Genomic DNA, 17,603 nt, shown 5'->3' with positions numbered 1-17,603 from the left:
CAAAGACATAACTATAAAAAAAAATCTTGAACTCTTCTAATTGTTAATGTAAACTCTACCTGCTGTAGCCAGTAGTACAGACGTTTCTCTGAAGGTCAGCACAGTTTGCCTGACATTGCCTGGCACAGTTCCAGGCATGGGAATTCATGTGAATGACTGGCCCTGAGCTTTAGTGTGTTGTTGCCCAGTCTGTGTGTCTCTGGACCTCAGTGCTGGGACCTGATGGTGGTGAGAGGGAAGTTAAATCATGCAGTAGGTCACAACTGGATGCTATTCGAATGGGCAAAGTATTTACCCAAAGTATTCTTTGATGTACTGTTGGGGATTATAAACGATTAAAGACATCATCCTTGACCTCAGGCAATCCGTGATCTTATTGGGAAATAAGGCCAAAGCAAAAACAGCAATTATCACAGTGGATACTAAAGGAGAAGTTGGTACTTGGGAGAAAGATTAAAATGGGGGAGGAATTCAGAGATAAGGTGCCCGGTGTGGAGGCACAGCGGATGCTGAGGGAGCAGTGAGCTCCTACGCTGAGCTCCTACGCTGGTCTGTCCCGTCTCATCACCAGCCAGTGCCCTCTCCACTTTCCAATCCTCTGACCTACGCTCCCCTGCATCTTCTCACAGGATGTGTTGTTCAGAGCCGTCAATCATGTTCACTCCTCTTCTCCCTTTCTTCCTTGCGTTGGTCCAACTGGAATGCTGCTTCCACCTGTCAAGCTAGATAAGTCCTCCTCTTTGTTCGTGTCCTGCTTTTAATTCTTTCTCAGTTCTCAGCTCCCTCACCTAACCCGTGCTATTAAATGTAGATGCCGCTTTTAGGCAAAGAGGCTTGAGCCATGGAATGCAGGAAGGGCCACAGCGACCACCTGGCTGAATACAGACAGGCCTATCAGTGACCTAACTCAAAATATCCACAGGCCCTAACTGACCAATGGGCTACTTGCAACTAGGCACAGTTCCCAAAAAAGGGAAGAGTCCATACATCCCCATACCTCCTCACCTTTCCTCTTTAAAAACAACTCCCACCCACTACCTCAGTCTCTCCTCTACTGGTCCACCCACCACTCCCTTGTGTGGGGTTCAATAAACTTCTTTGTTCTACCTCAGGTGAATTCTTTTACCTCCTGCGCCATTGCCATCGCCATCGCCATCGGGCTTCCACTCAATCGCTGCCCATATTTGGGAGCCCCACCCAATGGAGAGACAGCCCATTTAGGCACCACATTAGAGTCAGGTGGTCATCCATCTGTCGCCCCAAACTGTAAGCTCTTTGAGGGAGGAGATCTCATTTCTTTTATCTCTACATTCCCATCACCTGGCATAGCGCCTAGCAGGCACTACATGCTGCCGAAATGCTTTCTGAGCCAAATTATTGCATAATGACTAGGTCTGGATTAAAACATAAAGTTAAAGAGAAACAGGCCTGTAAGACCTGCCTTTCTTTCTGGCCCTACGTATATGAGGTGCTTAACATCTGTTATGGGCTGAACTGTCAAAATTCATCTGTTGAAGTCACCACCTCCAGTACCTCAGAATATAACTATATTTGGAGAAAAGACCTTAAAAGAAGTGATTAAGTTAAAATAAGGCCATTAGGGTAAGGCCCTAATCTCTTCTTACAAGAGAAAAAAAACACCAGGGTATGCACTCACAGAGACACAACCATACAAGGTCAAAGGAGCAAGAAAACAACTATCTAGAAGACGAAAGAGGAAACCAACTCTAGCACCACCTTGACCTTGGACTTTCGGCCTCTGAAATTATGAGAAAATAAATTTTCTTTGTTTAAGCCACCCAGTCTATGGTATTTTGTTATAGCAGCCCTAGCAAATTGAGACAGCATCTTTACTTCCTGAATAAACTCATAGTGTCATATGCCAGGCACCGTTCTAAGCTTTGTATAGATGTTTAAACATTTAAACACCTCACCACCAATGCCAATGAATCATCAAGGAACTCTCAACAGGTAAGAGGGAAGAAGAGTATGCCTCCTTCTCTGGTGGGAGCTGGGGATTCAAAATCAGTATTATGGGGGAAAACTCCCTAAGAGGTATGTCAGGTGAGAATCACAGGCGGTGATAGAGCCTAAAATTAATAATAATGGGAAAATAACAGCTACCAATAATTGAGCATTGGATTCAGAAAAGGTGAGTTGTCCAGCTGCTAAGGAGATTTAGAATTCAGACCCAGATCCTTGCCTTTCTCCACCTGGCACACTGCCCGGAGGAGACTGGGATCACTTGGCTGGGGCAGGGGGTGGGGGGAAAAGGCTGAGCAGGAGACAGAGCTTGTTCTCAATGCAGAAGATCAGTGGGGAATGGAAAGGACATTTTTTTAGAAGAAAAGGTAGGGAAATTCTAAGGACCTTCGTTGCATGTGCAAAACTAATAGTTCTGGTTTATCTGGCTCCTCCAACACATCAGGCATTAAGCTTAAACTCACAACAGTTCTGAGAAGCAGATATTTTTGTATTCTCATTTTATGCACGTGGAAACTGGGGCTCAGAAGTAGAGAGATATGCCTGAAGTTCAAGTTAAGTGGCAGAACCGGAGCGGCAAACCCTGGAGGCTCCCAATCCTACACCCTCCCCATCTCATCTGCTTTGGCAGGCGTGCCTCCCACTTCTGCACTCACGCTGCACAAATGGCCAGTGAATGAAGGAGGGCCTCTAGGCTGTGAACTGACAAGTTACATACCCTGCCATGGCCTTTACAATATTCAGCCTAAAGTACTAACACAGAGCAGCTTCTGCCCAAGAAGGTTCCAAGGAGTTTTCATTTCTCAAGATGTTCCACGGAAAAAGTTCTCTGCTCAGAAAAGCTTTGTGGAAGTGCTGCCTGATATCCTTCTCCTGCCTTGGACACTTAACAGTACATCCTGGCCGATTCTAGAGGTTCTGTGGTGGGCAGCCCGGGTGGCCCAGCAGTTTAGCGCACCTTCAGCCCAGGGCCTGATCCTGGAGACCTGGGATCGAGTCCCACCACTGGCTCCCTGCATGGAGCCTACTTCTCCCTCTGCCTGTGTTTCTGCCTCTCTCTCTCTCTCTCTCTCTCTGTGTCTCTCATAAATAAATAAAATCTTTAAAAAAAATAAATAAAGGTTCTGTGGTTTAAAAAAAGTCTGTTTCCTTCACGGAGGTCTCCCCATTCTATTTGAACCCCAGACTCCCTGACACAGTTCATACACTGCCCAGCACCCTTTTAGAGATGCTACAACGCAGGACTTAAGAGGCAGAAAGACAAGCAGGATGGAAGTACTTTTGGAAACATTAACTAATATGCAGGCTTTTTTCTTAAGAATCACAAAGTCTCTTGACATTTACATTTAGTTTGCTTTCTACTGAGAATAAACAGTTAACAAAAAAATCAGAGGCAACAAAGCAGACAAGGGAATCCTGAGATTTGCATTCTCCAATCTATTGGCTCATCCTAAACCGTCTTGCTTCCGCCCCAACCACATTCCTTTTTCTTGGGGGGGGGGGGGTCTTTTTTATTTTTATTAATGTATTTTTCGTGTTTTCTTTTTATTGGAGTTCGATTTGCCAACGTATAGCGTAACACCCAGTGCTCATCCCATCAAGTGCCCCCCTCAGTGTCTGTCACCCAGTCACCCAACCCCATTCCATTCTCCCGATTCGCAGTCACCCTGCCCTCTTTAGAGCTGCTCTCCAGCTCCACACACCTGCAAGTGACCACGACTTGCACTGCACCGTGTCCCCCAGCCCCAGCCCTCACAGCGCAGAGGAGGTGACGGGGAGGCGTCAGACCCTCCGCTACTGCGAAGCCCGAGCCGACAGATTTCAGAGAAACAACGGGGGGCAGGGGAGGAAGGGGATCTGACCAAAGGATCGTCGACCTTTAGTGACCCTGAAGACTCTCCCGTAATGGGAGGGGGGCGGGGTGGGCTGGGGGGTGAGACTGCCAACATGTCCTGTAAGATTTCCGGATTGCGAGTGCTGTGAGTTTTCTATTTATCCTTTTGGTTATTTTCGGTTTTTAGTTTTCTGCAACCAACATGCAGCACTTGTGTTAGGGGGGGGGGGGAGGAGGAGCAAGGATAGAAAAGGGGGAGGAGAGAAGAAACAAGGAGGGGAACGGAGGCTGGGGGAGGGGGAGGGGCAGAGGGGGGAGGGTTGAGGCGAGGTGGGGAGGACAGAAAGGGGGAAAGAGGAGGGCGAGGGAGGGGATGGAGACCAGGGCTGGGAGGGAGGTCTTCTGGGGAGGAGGAGGAGGACACAGGCACGGGGGATGGGAAGAGGGATGAGGAGAGAGGAGGGGGGGAGGAAAGGGGGAACACAGAAAGGGGGAACTCTCCGGAGGAGACGGCACAGTTCACCTAACGAAAGGCAGCCGTGCCTCCCAACGCCCTGAAGTCCCAGCCCCGACCCGCGAGGTTCCCGGCGCCACGACTTTCCCAGGGCCCCCAGCCCCCCCCGCCCCCCCCCGCCCCCCCAGGTCCCCGCCCCCCGGCCTCCCAGCTCTCCGTCCCCTCCCAGCTCCCCGCCCCCAGCACCCCCCGGCCTCCAGCCTCCCCGCCCCCAGCCCCCCCCAGCTCCCCGCCCCCAGCTCCCCCCGCCCCCAGCTCCCCCCGCCCCAGCCCCAGCGCCTTCCCGGCGGCGGCGCGCCGTCCTTGTCCTCACCCACTCGGAAGATGAGGTCGTCCTCGATGGGGTTCTCTTTCCGCTTCCCGGTGCTGTACATGCTCGCGGGCCTCTTGACCGCCTTCTGCTTGACGTGGCCGCTGCCCGGGGACTTGACGCGCCGCTTGACGCCCTCGGCGGTGGGGGACACGTCGGCCGAGCGGATCACCTTCAGCTTGAACGGGCTGCCCCGGATGTGCTGGTCGTAGAGCCGCAGGGACAGGGTGAAGTCCCCTTCCTTCTGCACCGTGTACAGGAACTCGTAGGTGCCGTTCTTGTTGTCGAGGATCTCCCCGTCCGCCACGCTGCCGTCGGGCGTGCTCAGCTCGGCCGTGAGGTAGGCGTTGCCCGTCTTGCACAGCTCGCCGTCCTTGTCCTTGGTCGTTATGGTGACGGACATGGGCTGCCCGATGATGGTCTGCCGCAGCCCCTCGCCCGTGGCCACCGTCTCGGAGGCGACGGCGTTGGTGGTCAGGATCGTCCCGAGGTTGTGGATGGACTTCTTGAGGCCTTCGGTCTCCACGATGAAGTCCAGCTGGTCGTTCTCTCGCGGGTGCAGCGGGAAGTCCTGGTCCGCCAGCTCGTTCAGCTTCTCGCTCATCTGCTTCTTCACCAGCAGCACCTCCGTCTCCGTGCCGTGGTTGAGGGCCTGCGCGGTGAAGTTGCTGCAGCTCTTTATACTCTCCTGGCCCTCGAGCAGCGTATCCAGCTGCGACTGAAGGACCTGCGGGGACGGGACCGGGACGGGGCGGGACGCGGAGCGGGGTGAGCGCGGCGGCGGCGGCGGCGGGGGGCGGGGGGGGGGGCAGCGCGCTCGGTCCGGCCCGCTGGACGGTGCGCGCAGGCGCACTGCGCTCCGCGGGCCCCGGCCGCCCGCCGCACCTGCCCACGCCCGCCGCGCCCTGCGCCACGAGCCCGCTCCTAGTGCCTGACTCTGAACTGCCTTCCCGGTGCCTTCCCTTTCCCCTCCGCCTCGCCCACACTCTCCCACACACACAATCCCTGGGTCCTGCGTTCCTGATGGGGGGAGCTGAAACGTCACCACCGGGAGCCTGGGAAACAAACCGCTATGCCCGGCATCTTAAGTATTCGCTATTCAGCATCTCTCCACAAAGTCCCCACTTCCCCTGCTGCCACCTAAAGGGACAGAAAACCAGACAAATGAAAACTCTCCCTCCACATCCGAATACTAGAAGCTTTAGATCCCTTGCTTTTGTGATGGGACATGTGAAAAGCTGCAGCCAGGGTTCACTTTGAAGTTGACTAACAGGTTGGTGTGGAAGAGGGAGCAATTAAGAGACTATGAGACATTCTAGCTAAGGAAGGAAAAATAATCCAGCTTAACCCTAAATCCTGAAAGCATTACTTTATATTCAATCTTGCCCTGTGTCACATTATAAATTGGTACTTTCCGGCACAGAATCATAGGCCTTTGCTTAAGAGGGGAAGGGAAAAAGAGCTGGCTGTGCCATTAAAGGAAAACTACTGTTTACTATGCCACAGTGACACTTTAAGGACCCATCTGAATCCTTTGCTGTTATGAGAACACAATAAGCTCATGCAGGGAAGTGCCCGGGGTATCCTGTCTCTTACAGGTTATCTAGAAGCACGGCTGGGCTCTTACTTTATGTTTGAGGCCATAGTTGACTTCCAGTTCCATAAGCAGCACACTTTTGCGCACATTTAGAGTCTTCTGGAGCTCATCAAATGTAGAGTGGATGTCATCCACAATGCTGGCCTTTTGGTTGGTTAACTGATGAATGATTTCTGAGATGAACTGAAGAGCAGAATCGATTTCTGGGAGCCTGGAGAACAGTCATTAAAGATTATTTAACATCAACCCATAAATAGTAAAACATCTATCTAAACACTATGTTTTGTCAAAAAAACATTTTCTCTGCCTTTCATCATCTTTAAAAAGTAATGACTGAAGAACAGAATGAGTAAGACATGACATAATTACAGCCTTTGAGAGGAGAGACTTTGAGGGTCCACGTCTACTTCATCTAATCGATCATCTGATTTTAATAATTGATGGTACAAAGCCTGGAGGCTCTCTGAACACCACAGCTTCTCCTTATTCTGAAGCAAGCCTTCTCAAACTTGACCCTATATTATAGGCCACATGCTTCTTTGTTACAGGGGACTATCCTGTGTGTTGTAGGCTGTTTGACAGCATCCTGTCCTCTGCCAGATGCCAACAGCACCCCACACACAGCTGTGACAACAAACTCTCCTCCAGGCATTGCCAAATGTCTCCTGGGGGTATACCTGCTCACAATTGAGAACCACTGTTCTAAGTATATAGTTGTATCTTTTCACCTAATCATATGAACTACTTATCCAAACCCAGAGTTTTCCTGGGAAAGTTTTGCAAGCTTCCAAGTTCCTTTAAATATTATAGAATAACCACACTTTTCTCACTACAACTATCAGTGAGAAGATTTATTTTCAACTGCTTGTGTATTTCCTATTTGGTCTTTCTCATGTATGACACAGCTGCTCTATTCCCCCATATCCATGCCAAAGAGAAAGCCTGGAAGCAGGGAAACATAAGATAATTGAGCAATCGCTGGTCAGTACCCTTTTGCTGGGCTCAAACAGAGACGAGCCAGTGACTGTCAACACAGTGGTCCTGTGTATGTCAAGAAGCGCAGCTAAGTAAAGCTCCTCAGAGAGCCTGGTTTCAGGGCACAAATTTCAGAGATCGGCGAGCATTCTCCTCAAGTGTATTTTATTCATTTAATCATCCTGAGGTACTAAAAAGACGCCACTGCTCTTAACAGAAGGTAGTTGAGATGTTACCAAGAAGCAACGGATGACCCTTACCACTCACTTGTTTAGGACTACAGACCCCCAATCAAAGGAGAATTTACTCAGCGTGAACTTCTTATCCAACTGAGAGGAGATCCGGAGGCCAAGCGTGAGGCACAGCCGGTGGGGAGTCTAGGGCGGTGTGCGCACCTTTTGTTGACGGCGTCCAGCTGGACCTGGAGTGAGGCCTTGTGTTGCTCTACCACGTCCTTGAGGGGGACCGTGGGGTGTTCTGCATGCTCCCCCTCCGTGCACTCCCGGCACATGGCGGTCTCACAAGACTGGCAGTAAAAGTCCATCACCTGCAGGTAACACAAAAACAATCCCAGGTTCCATACCACTAATCGACGCTTCCTATGCACTAGGCCCTGGGTAGGCATTCTGTCCCTTAATTCTCATGGCCTTCCCAGGATGGAGGCAGGATGTCCAGTGGCACAGAAGAAAAGGAAGGATAAACTGTTAGGCGCCAGGTCACCAACGGAGGTGGGTCAGACTCCAAAGCTGCTGCTGTCATCACAAAACCAGCTTTTCTGTGGCTCCTGCCCTAAAACAGAACAGGTTGGGGCTGTGATGCTTAAACTTTCCCATCTTAGGACAGTCTTCCACTCTTTATAAATTATTGAGAACTCCAAAGTACTTCTATTTATGTGAATTGTATCTATAGATATTTCTATTAAAAATTGAAACAAAAATGTTAAGTATTTACTAAGTTATTTAAAAGCAATAATAAGCCCATTAAATGTTAACATGAATAATACAGTTCACAAAAGAGAACGATATTTTGCAAAGCAAAAAATTTTGTGAAAAGAATGGCATTATTTTCCATGTTGAAAATCTTCTTCAGTGTCTAGCTTTATGGAGGAGAGCTGCATTCTCCTATCTGCTGCTGCATTCAATCTGTTATGATAGCACACATCATACTATCTCTGGAAAACTGCACTGTACACTTTTGAGGGAATGAGAGTGAAAAAGGCATATGATGTCTTAACAGTATTATAAATATAGTTTTGATCTTGTGGACTGCCCTCTCCCTAAAGGGTCTTGGGACCCATGAGGGTTCCTGGACCACACTTCGAGAACTGATACTCCTTCTACAAGAGATAAGCTGTACTGAGCTATTTGTATCCTGCCCTCTACCACTTAGGTAACCTCACTGTGTCTCATGTTTCCCTCTGTCAAATAGAGACAGTAATAGTAACCTATTTCATAGGGCTGCTAGGAGAATTCAGGAGGTTAATATGCATGAAGAACTCAGATGACGTTTGGTACTGGCATCATGGAGCGGCAAAAATGATGAGATGATGGTGTCATCTGCTTACATGAAAATAAAGCCACCTTATTCTGATAATGATGAATTGTCAGTAAAAATATAACATAAAGCCTGAAAGTCAGTTTCCCAGTGAAAGCGTTTGTTCCCCTATTCTCTCAGCTGAAAATAACTTCTTCTAATTTTGAATTCACAAAGTACTCCTTGGAGGGATCTTTTTTTTTGAAGTATAACACACACAGAAAATGGCATAAATCTTACTAAAGATTTGTGGATTTTCACAAATTGAATGCTCCCACCAAATCACTTTTATTTATCCCCTATTTTATGAAATATTCATAAGATTTTCAGTTCGTGAACACAGGAACTATCTTTCCCAGAGCGTAGGTAATTGCTTGCACAAAGTAAGTATTCAAAAACTGCTCAACAAATGAACTGTATGCTATAAGAGTCTCATTTTAGAGTCAAAGGCACAAATAGATTAAAATTAAAAGGGTGGAAAAAGATATTCCATGCAAATAGTAATCAAAAGAGAACAGGAGTGGGTTGCTTGGGTGGCTCAGTCGGTTAAGCCTCAGACTCTTGATTTCAGCTCAGGTCATGATCTCAGGGTTATGAGATGGAGCCCTGGATTGGTGAGCTCTGTGCTAGGTGTGGAGCCTGCTTAGAATTCTCTCTCTCCCTTTCCTTTTGCCCCTCCCTGCCCCCATCTTTTAAAAAATACAGAAAAAAAAACCCCAAGAAGTAGAGAAAGAGAACTGGCTATTTTAGTATCAGACAAAGTAGACTTAAGACAAAAGTTGTTACAACAGATAAAGAAGGACATTATATAATTATTAGATGATAAATTCATCAAGAAGATATAACAATCAGAAACAAGTATGTACCCAACAACAGAGCTCTAAAATAGATGAAGCAAAAACTGACAGAATTAAAGGGAGAAATGAACAGTTCAACAATAGCTGGAGATTTCAATACTCCACTTTCATTAGTGATAGAACACTTAGATGGAAGATCAAAAAGAAATAAAATTTTAAACACTATAAACCAACTAAGCCTAACAGACCTATATAGAACACTCTATTCAATAACAAAATACACATTTTTGTCAAGTACACATGGAACGTTCTCCAGAAGAGACCATATATTGGGTCACAAAAGTCTGGATAAATTTAAAAAGTCATACAAGTATCTTCTCTGGCCACAATAGAATTAAATTAAAAATCTGTAACGGAAGGAAATCTGGAAAATTAAATGACTTACTCTTGAACAATGAGTTAAAGAAGAAATAACAAGGGAAATTAGAATATACTTTGAGATGAGTAAAAATGAAAACCCAATATACCAAAACTTATGAGAGCACTCAGTGCAGAATTTTAGCTGTAAATGCCTACTTTAAAAAGATCTCAAATCAATAGTCTAAGTTTCAACCTTAAGGAACTAGAAAAAGAACAAATTAAAACCAAACCAAGAAGAAAATAATAAAGATGAAAGTGAAGATAAAATAGAAACACAGCAGAGAGAATCAATGAACCAAAAGCTGGTTATTTGTAAAAATCAGCAATATTGACAAACAGGATATTAGGGATAGCTGTATGCCAACGAACTGAGTAACAGACAAAATTAACAAATTCTTGTGCAGCCCTGGTGGCTCAGCGGTTTAGCGCCCCCTTCAGCTTGGGGTGTAATTTTGGAGACCTGGGATCAAGTCCCATGTCAGGCTTCCTGCAAGGAGCCTGCTTCTCCCTCTCCCTGTCTCTCTCCCTGTCTCTCTCTCTCTCTCTCTGTCTCTCTGTCATGAATATTTTTTTTAAAAATGAACAAATTCCTAGAAACACACAAACTACCAAAACTGATCCAAAGAAGAAACTGAAATTCTGAATAGACTTATAATAGGAAATTGAATCAGTATTCAAAAAACTTTCAACAAAGAAAAGCCCAGGGCCAGAAGGCTTCACAGATGAATTCTAACAAACATTTAAAAAATTAACAGCAATCCTTCCAATATACCCTATTTTCTATTCAAAAAATAGAAGAGGAAAAAAAAAATAGAAGAGGAGGAAACATATCCTAACTCATTCAATTAGGTCAGCAACCCCCAACACCAAAGTCAAAGACCTAACAAAAAAGAAAAGTTCATATCCCTTATGAATATATAGATGCAAAAAATCCTTAGCAAAATACTAGTAAACTGAATCAAGCTGCATATTAAAAGGATTATATAGTATGCCAAGTGGAGTTTCTCCCAGAACTGCAAAGGTGGTTCACATACAAAAATGAATATGTTTAATAGACCACATTAATAGAATAATGGGAGGGGGAATCCACATGGTCATCTTAATTGATAGAGAAAAAACATTTGACACTATCCAACACCATTTCATGATAGAAACACTTATCAAACTAGAAATAGAAGATTCCTCAACTTCATTAGAGGTGCCTACAAAAATCCTACAGCTAACATCATACCTAATGATGACCCATTATAAGTGTAAGATAAAGTATAAGACAAAGATGTCCACTCTTGTCATTTCTATTCAGCAATGTACTAAAAGTTCTAGCCAGGGCATTTAGGCAAGAAAAAGCAATAATATGCATACAATTTGGAAAGGAAGAAGTAAGAATTTCTCTATTCAGAGATGATACAATCTTTTATATAGAAAACCCTAAAGAATACACCCCCCCCCACACACACAAAACTATTAACAAATGAATTCAGCAAACTTGTAGGACACCAGATCAACAAACAAAAATCAGTTGTATTTCTATACACTAGCAATGAACAATCCAAAAATGAAATCAAGAAAACAATTCCATTTATACTAGCATGAAAAAGAAGAGAAAATACTTAATAAATTTAACCAAGAAAGTATAAGACTTGTACAATGAAAGCCACAAAACACTGTTGAAATTATTAAGGAATACCTAAATAATGGAAATTAATGGAAAGATAGCCCATGCTCATGAATTGGAAGACTTAATATTGTTAAGATAGCAACATTCCTAAAATTGATATCAATTTTGATTCACTGAAATATCTATCAAAATCCAAACATCCTTTTTCACAAGAGTGAAAAAGCTGTTCCTAAAATTCAGATGGAATCACATGGGACACTGAATAGCCAGAAAAATCTTGGAGAAAAAAAAAATTGGAAGATTCAGACTTCCCAATTTCAAAACCAAGCTAGAGTAATCAAAACGCTATGTTAATGGCATAACGATAGACATTCAGAACAATGGAATAGAATTGTGAGTCCAGAAATAAAACTATACATTTATGGTCAACTGATTCTTGACAAGGGTGCCAAGACCACACAATGAAGAAAAAAATAGTCTTTTCTTTCTTTTTTGCAATAGTCTTTTCAACAAATGATGCAAAGACAACTGGATATCCATGTATAAAAGAATGAAGTAGAACTTTTAACCTGGTTCTATATACAAAAATTATCTCAGAGTAGATTAATGGCCTAAACATAAAAATTAAAACTATAAAACGCCTAGAAAAAAATAGGAGTAAATCTTTACAACCTTTGATTTAGCAATGGCTTCTTAGATATGAACCAACAGCACAAGCAACAACAACAAAAAATTGATAAATTGTACTTCTTCAAAATAAAATCTTATGCACCAAGGGCACTACCAAGATACACCATCAAGAAAGTGAAGAGAGGAGCACCTGGCTGGCTCAGTCAGTAGAGCATGTGACAGTCCATCTTGGGCTTGTGAGTTTGAGCTCCATCTTGGGTGCAGAGATTGCTTATAAATAAAAGTTTTTAAAAAAGTAAAGTGAAAAGAATAGGAAAAAACATTTGCTAGCTATATATATGATAAGGATGAAGTATCCAGACCATATAAAGAATCCTTACAACTCAAGAACCCAACTCAAAAATTGACAAAGGACTTGAATTGACATTTCTCCGAAGAATATATACAAATGGCCAATTTGCATCCAGAAAATGCTCAACATTATTAGCCACTAAGGAAATCCAAATCAAAACCACAATGAGACACTGGGTGTTATACTATATGTTGGCAAACTGAATTTAAATAAAAACAAATAAATACATAAAAAATAAATAAATTACATAGATTAGATAAAGAAACAAACAAATAAATAATAAACAAACAAATAAATAAATACCACAATGAAATACTCCACACCAATTAGGGAGGCTCGACTCAAAAAGTCAGTTAATAACACGTGTTAGTGAAAATGTGGAAAAATCAGAACTCTCATGCTTTGCTGGCGGGAATGTAAAATGCTGCAGTCACTGTGAAAACAGTTTGGTGGCTCCTCAAAAGTTAAGTACAGAATTATCATGTGACCCAGGAATTCTCCCAGGTACACACCCAAGAGAACTGAAAACATACATCGACACAAAAACTTGTACATGAATGTTCACAGCATCATTCAGAATAGCCCCCAAATGGGAACAATCCGAATATCCAACAATTGATGAATGGACAAATTGTGGTATATCCAGCTGATGGAATACTATTTATCTGTAAAAAAAAAAAAAAAAAAAAAATGCACAAAGTTCTACTATTTGCTGTAATATAGATGAACTTTGAAAACATGCTAAGTGATAGAAGCCAGACTCAAAGGGCACATAATTTGTGACTGATTTATATCAAATGTCTATAATGGATAAATCTGTAGAGGTGGAATCCAGGCTGGTGGTTGCCAGGGATTAGGGTAACGGAGAATGGGGAGTGGCATGATGAGAAAGTTCTGGAAATAATGGTGCTATTCGCACAATCTCTTGAATATACTCAAAACCACTGAATTGTATACTTTACTTTTAAATATATATATAGGGATCCCTGGGTGGCGCAGCGGTTTGGCGCCTGCCTTTGGCCCGGGGCGTGATCCTGGAGACCCGGGATCGAATCCCACGTCGGGCTCCCGGTGCATGGAGCCTGCTTCTCCCTCTGCCTGTGTCTCTGCCTCTCTCTCTCTCTCTCTCTCTGTGACTATCATGAATAAATAAATAAAATCTTTAAAAAAAAAAAAATAAATAAATATATATATATATTTTTTGTTTGTTTGTTTGTTTGTTTTTGTTTTTTAGAGAGGGAGAGAAAGCACAAGCAGGAGAGGGGGGTAGGGATAGAGGGAGAGAGAATCTTAAGCAGGCTCACACCCAGTGTGGAGCCTGACATGGGGCTTGATCTCTTGACCCTGAGATCATGACTTGAGCCAAAATCAAGAGCCAGATGCCTAATAGACTGAGCCAACCAGGCGCCCTGAATTATATACTTTTAAATGGTTAAAATGTTTAATTTTATATTACATGAATTTTCCGTTAATTAAAAAAAAAATGTGTCTTTGAAGATAGCAGCATACCTGGGTAATTGTCCTTGGTTTGGTCTCCTAAGTGTTTCTAGGAAACGAAGGCCCTAAAATCATTCTGAAGTATGAACAACGAGTCATTCTCAAATGCTTGTGCTCGGGTTCTGGCAGCTTTGACTCAAGCTGAGAGTTAATTGTGTGAAGTGTGAGACTTGGCTGAGCTCATCCATCTTAAGTGAGATGATGTTGGTGCTCCCAGGGGCAGATGGGCCAGAGGCCAGGACTAGCTTATTTTTGTTGACAGGTAGTCACCATTCCCGAAGATGACAAGGCAAGAGAAGGCAGGACATATGCATTACTAACATGTGGAAAGGGTGGTCAGGGCCTTGTAGCTGCCCTGAGGCTTGCGGAAGTGGTGACTAGCGGTGGGGCATTCTAATGAGGATCTCTCCTTTGCACCTAACACCCTCATTAGTAAGGTGCCCAAGCCAGCCATAACAGGGTTCAATGATCATTTGTGTTCCTGGGCCCGCAAGGCATAAGCTCAAATGTCTGCTTTATGTGCATAGAACCTCTTAAATTACTGACCATTATTCCCATTTTTCTTTGTATTTGGACAATGCAGCCATGGCAGTTTAATTAGAAGACAGATAGTGTCACAGCACTTAAAATAAATGACAGGCTTTCATCCACATGTGCTAATCACCACCAGGCAGTTTATGAGGACAACATCCTGCTTTATTGTTAATTACCTGATTTTATTAACCTTCAGATGCTTGAATTGTTTTTAAAGATTTACCCATGGCAATTAACTGCAGCAATTTATCTGCAATATTGCATGTATTTGACTTGAATATGCAATGAGGACCCCTGTTTCAAAGCAGCAGCAGTGAACTCCTACAACCTATGATGAAACAATAGAATGATTCAAGTCACACGCTGTTAATTTCCAAGGCCTCTTGCTGGTTTATAAATTTTATGATTCCAAAGAATCATAATGACCCCGCATAGAGAATGTACTCGAAACATGCTTTAAGTAGCGTCATCTACCTCAAGGAGGTTCAAACTCTAGATAGATCTAATTTTTAGTGGATTTGATGTGTTGCATTTGGTAGAGAGACAAGGCAAAGTTTTAATGTAAAGGATTCTTTAACTTTGCTGGAATCAGCATCTCTAAGAGAGATTCTGCTTGGCAGTTTGTGGCATCCAAGGGTCTCTATTGCTGAGGTGTATTTAGGAAATACATCTTAAGGAATTGTTTGTCCCTCAGGCGGCACAGAATATCCTACTCCTTTCTAATACTGCATATACAGGTGGTCTTATTAATTAAAAACAAAAGTCTATATAAACACACAAGCATAGTCACATATTGGCATAAATGTTACTTGTAACCAATATATCAGTTTTAATGGCTACCCAATAATCAGTTATATGAACTTAACCATAACATAACCATTTCCCTAATATCACACATTCAGATTACTTCCAATTTTACTATAACACAAAATTTTCAATTAACATTCTTCTATCTTCATTCTCTTCTCCAGCTATCTCCTTAGAAATATTTCTATTAGTGGAATGACTGAATTAAAGGATGGGAAGTTGTATAAAACACTCATTACAGTTTGACAAATTGACATAAACTTTCTGAAGAGCAATTTACCCTCCCGCCCACGGCATATGAAAATGTCTCCCCATATCCCCATCAGCACTATTATCTTTAAAAACCTGTAGCTAATTTGAAAAGGTTTGATTATTTGTAAAGCTTGACATTTTTTCTCAGACTATAATTAGCCATTTTGTATCCTCTGTGAATTTTCTGAGTTCTTTGCCTATTTTCCTTTGTGATTTTCCTAATTTTCGTTAATTCTTAATTCTTACATAGTAAGAAATTTTTTTATATTTTTAAGATTTTATTTATTTATTCATGAGAGACAGAGAGAGAGGCAGAGACATAGGCAGAGGGAGCAGGAAGGCTGATGCAGGGACTCGATCCCAGGACCCCAGGATCATGACCTGAGCCGAAGACAGACACTCAACCACTGAGCCACCCATGCATTCCACTGGGTTATTTTAATTAAGAATTTTACAGTTATTTTTGGGGTGCTTGGGTGGCTCAGTTGGTTAACCATCTGCCTTCAGCTCAGGTTCTAGGATTGAGCCCTGCATCAGGCTCCCTGCTCAGCAGGGAGTCTGCTTCTCCTTCTCCCTCTTCCCCTCCCCCTGCTCATGTTCTCTCTCTCTCTCTCTCTCAAATAAATACAATCTTTTTTTTTTTTTTAAGATTTTATTTATTCATTCATGAGAGACACAGAGAGAGAGAAGCAGAGACATAGGCAGAGGGAGAAGCAGGCTCCATATGCAGGGAGCCCGATGTGGGACTCGGTCCCAGATCCTGGGATCATGCCCTGAGCCAAAGGCAGACGCTCAACTGCTGAGCCACCCAGGTGCCCCCATTCTTTTTTTAAAAAAGAATTTTACAGTTACTTTCATAAACTGATTAATAGTTTTCTTCTTCTGTCTTCACTAAATTTTGATATTAGGGTTATAAGTGTATTTTGAGTGAATTGGGGAGCTTTCTGTCTTATCTTTTCTTTTTTACTTATTTATTCATGAGACACAGAGAGAGGCAGAGGCAGAGGGAGAAGCAGGCTCCCTTTAGGGAGGGAGCCCCATGCAGGACTCAATCCCAGGACCCCAGGATCAGGCCCTGAGCCAAAGACAGAGGCTCAACCACTGAGCCACCCAGGCATCCCTCTATCTTTCTTATAATGCAGACTATACATTCTATGGATCATACTTGTTTTACACAGGTTTGGAGGAATTCAATTTCAAATTAAGTTTTGCCAGTTTCCTTCAAAATTCTCAATCTATTCAGGTTTTCTTGATCACTTTCAATTTCCTAGATAATCATCCACTTCATTCAGACTTTCAGTATATTAACCTTTAGCACATAGCATTAATTTACTCATTTTAAAATATTCCTTTCAGGGGTGCCTGGTGGCTCAGTTAGTTAAGCGTGTGACTATTGGTTTCACCTCGAGTCATGATCCCAGGGTCCTAGGATGGAGTCCCACATTGGGTTCCATGCTTAGCAGGGAATCTGCTTCTCCCTCTCTCTCTGCTCCTCCCCTTGCTCACATTCTCTCACTCTCTCTCAAATAACTAAAAAAAATCTCAAAAAAATTCCTTTTACCCGTACTGGTATCTCTTTATTAGTCCTAATTTGATGTATTTACATTTCCCTTTTGTTTTATCAGATGTCAGATTATTTCATTAATTAAAAAAAAATCAGCTTCTTAGATTTATTAACTCAATTGTTTTATTATTTTCAAACTAAGTTTAGCTTTATTATTTTTTTTGCTCTTAGGTTCCATATATTTACTTTGTTGTTTTCCCTAACATTTTGAATTGAACTCTTTTCTAAATAAAGGAAAATAAACCTATAAAATTTCCTGAGTACAGATTTGACTTCATCCTATACGTTTAATAGATAAAGTTTTCATTTTCAGTGTGTTGTAAATAGTTTAATTTTGCAATTTTTTGTTAAGTAATTATGAGTTCTTAATAAAGATCTGGGATTTT

General features: G+C 43.0%; 1 protein-coding gene across 9 annotated transcripts in view; it reads right to left on the bottom strand.

The window, feature by feature from the left end:
* The window catches only part of TRIM2 (tripartite motif containing 2), a 169,445-nt gene that overhangs the window by 30,707 nt on the left and 121,135 nt on the right, over window positions 1-17,603 (bottom strand). For 8 of the 9 annotated variants that reach the window (XM_038559052.1, XM_038559053.1, XM_038559054.1 and 5 more), the window contains 3 exons: window positions 7,609-7,760; window positions 6,269-6,449; window positions 4,645-5,368 (listed from right to left, as the gene is read on the bottom strand). In XM_038559052.1, coding sequence (XP_038414980.1) covers window positions 4,645-5,368; window positions 6,269-6,449; window positions 7,609-7,760 — 1,057 coding nt within the window. Of the gene's footprint in view, window positions 1-4,644; window positions 5,369-6,268; window positions 6,450-7,608; window positions 7,761-17,603 lie in introns of those variants that run through there. The other variant, XR_005370908.1, reaches the window with a different exon arrangement.

The sequence above is a fragment of the Canis lupus genome, chromosome 15 (assembly GCF_011100685.1).
Source record: "Canis lupus familiaris isolate Mischka breed German Shepherd chromosome 15, alternate assembly UU_Cfam_GSD_1.0, whole genome shotgun sequence".
Lineage (NCBI taxonomy): Eukaryota > Metazoa > Chordata > Mammalia > Carnivora > Canidae > Canis > Canis lupus.
This window is presented reverse-complemented; position numbering and strand designations above follow the sequence as displayed.